Below are 1,690 nucleotides of genomic sequence, written 5' to 3' on the forward strand. Positions count from 1 at the left end.
GAGGGGTCCTGACCCCATTTTGGGGGGTCCTGGGGCCATTCTGGGGGATCTTGGGGTCATTTTGGGGGTCCCAAGCCTATTCTGGGGGGTCCTGACCCCCTCTTGGGTGGTTTTGGGGCCATTCTGGGGGGTCCTGACCCCGTTTTGGAGGGTCCTGGTGCCATTTTGGGTGGTTTGGGAGCCCATTCTAGGGGGTCCTGTCCTTATTTTGGGGGTCCTGGGGCCATTCTGGGGGGTCCTGGGGTCACTTTGAGGGGTCCTGACCCCATTTTGGGGGGTCCTGGGGCCATTCTGGGGGGTCTTGACCCCATTTTGGGGGATCTTGGAGCCGTTTTGGGGTCATTTTGGGGGGTCCTGTCCCCACTTTGGGGGGATCTTGGAGCCATTTTGGGTGGTTTTGGGGTCATTTTGGGGGGTCCTGACCCCATTTTGGGGCCGTTCTGGGGGGTCCTGACCCCATTTCGGGGGGTCTCCCCCTCCCTGCCCCCCCTATTTGGGGTGGGGGTCACCCCCAAACCCCCCCTGACCCCCCAAACCCCCCCTGACCCCCCGTTTTTGCCCCCCCAGGTTCTGACGGTGGCGGCCACGGAGCCCCTCACCCTGCAGCACTCCCCGCCCCTCCCCCCGAATTTCGGGACCCCCCCGGAACCCCCCGGGAATTTGGGGACCCCCCCGGGCCCCCCCCCGAATTCGGGGCCCCCCCAAATGTCCGAGACCCCCCCAAATCCGGGGGGTTTGGGGGTGGATTTCCGGAGGGTTTACGAGTTCCTGGCCCGGCTGGGAGGGGGGGGGGAAGGACCCCCCCTGGGACCCCCAGGTGAGCCCCAAAATTTGGGGAGGGTTGGGGGGGGGTCCTGGCCCCGATTTGGGGGGGTTTGGGGCCGTTTGGGGGGATTTGGGACTGGTTTGGGGGGGGTCCTGTCTCTGGTTTGGGGGGGTCCTGATGCCATTTTGGGGGGTCCTGATTCCATTTTGGGGGGGGGTCCTGACCCTGTTTTTGGGGGGGTTTTGAGGGTCCTGCCCCCATTTTTGGGGGTCCTGATTCCATTTTTTGGGGGTCCTGCCCCTTTTTCTGGGAGTCCCACCCCCATTTCAAGGGGTCCTGACCCCATTTTGGGGTGTCCTACCCCCATTTTTGGGTGTCCTGACCCCATTTTCCAGGGGTCCTGACCCCATTTTTGGGTGCCCCGCCCCCATTTTTTGAGGGTCCTGACCCATTTTTGGGGGTCCTGACTCCATTTTTGAGGGTCCTGACCCTATTTTTAGAGGTCCCACCCCCATATTTGGGGGTCCTGACCCCATTTTTGGGGGTCCCACCCCAATTTCTGGGGATCCTACCCCTATTTCAGGGGGTCCTGCCCCCATTTCAAGGGGTCCCACCCCCATTTCGGGGGGTCCTGACCCCATTTTTGAGGGTCCTGACCCATATTTGGGGATCCTGACCCCATTTTTGGGGGTCCCGCCCCCCTTTTCCCCCCAGAGGCCGCGGTGGTCGTGTCCTTACTGGGAGCCCTCCCGGCTGAACTGGGAGCACTGGAGCAGCTTCGGGGCCTCCAGAGCCACTTCCGGGGGGTCTTCGGGGCCCTGACGACCCCCCAAAATTTTGGGGGGGCCCCCCCAGACCCCCCCCGGGCCCCCCTGAGCCCCCCCTGGGCGGGGGTGGGGCTGTGCCCCCTCAACCTCTTCCTGG

General features: G+C 64.0%; 1 protein-coding gene across 1 annotated transcript; it reads left to right on the top strand.

Moving 5' to 3' along the window:
- Window positions 1-191: 191 nt before the first annotated feature.
- LOC113942408 (formin-like protein 20) lies at window positions 192-1,686 on the top strand (the record flags this gene model as incomplete). Its single annotated transcript, XM_027633541.1, has 2 exons — window positions 192-817; window positions 1,481-1,686. Coding segments are annotated over 2 exons (832 nt in total), but the record flags the coding sequence as incomplete, so codon positions are not given.
- Window positions 1,687-1,690: the final 4 nt, after the last annotated feature.

Source organism: Corapipo altera, unplaced genomic scaffold (assembly GCF_003945725.1).
Source record: "Corapipo altera isolate COAL_440 unplaced genomic scaffold, ASM394572v1 57163, whole genome shotgun sequence".
NCBI classification, from domain to species: domain Eukaryota; kingdom Metazoa; phylum Chordata; class Aves; order Passeriformes; family Pipridae; genus Corapipo; species Corapipo altera.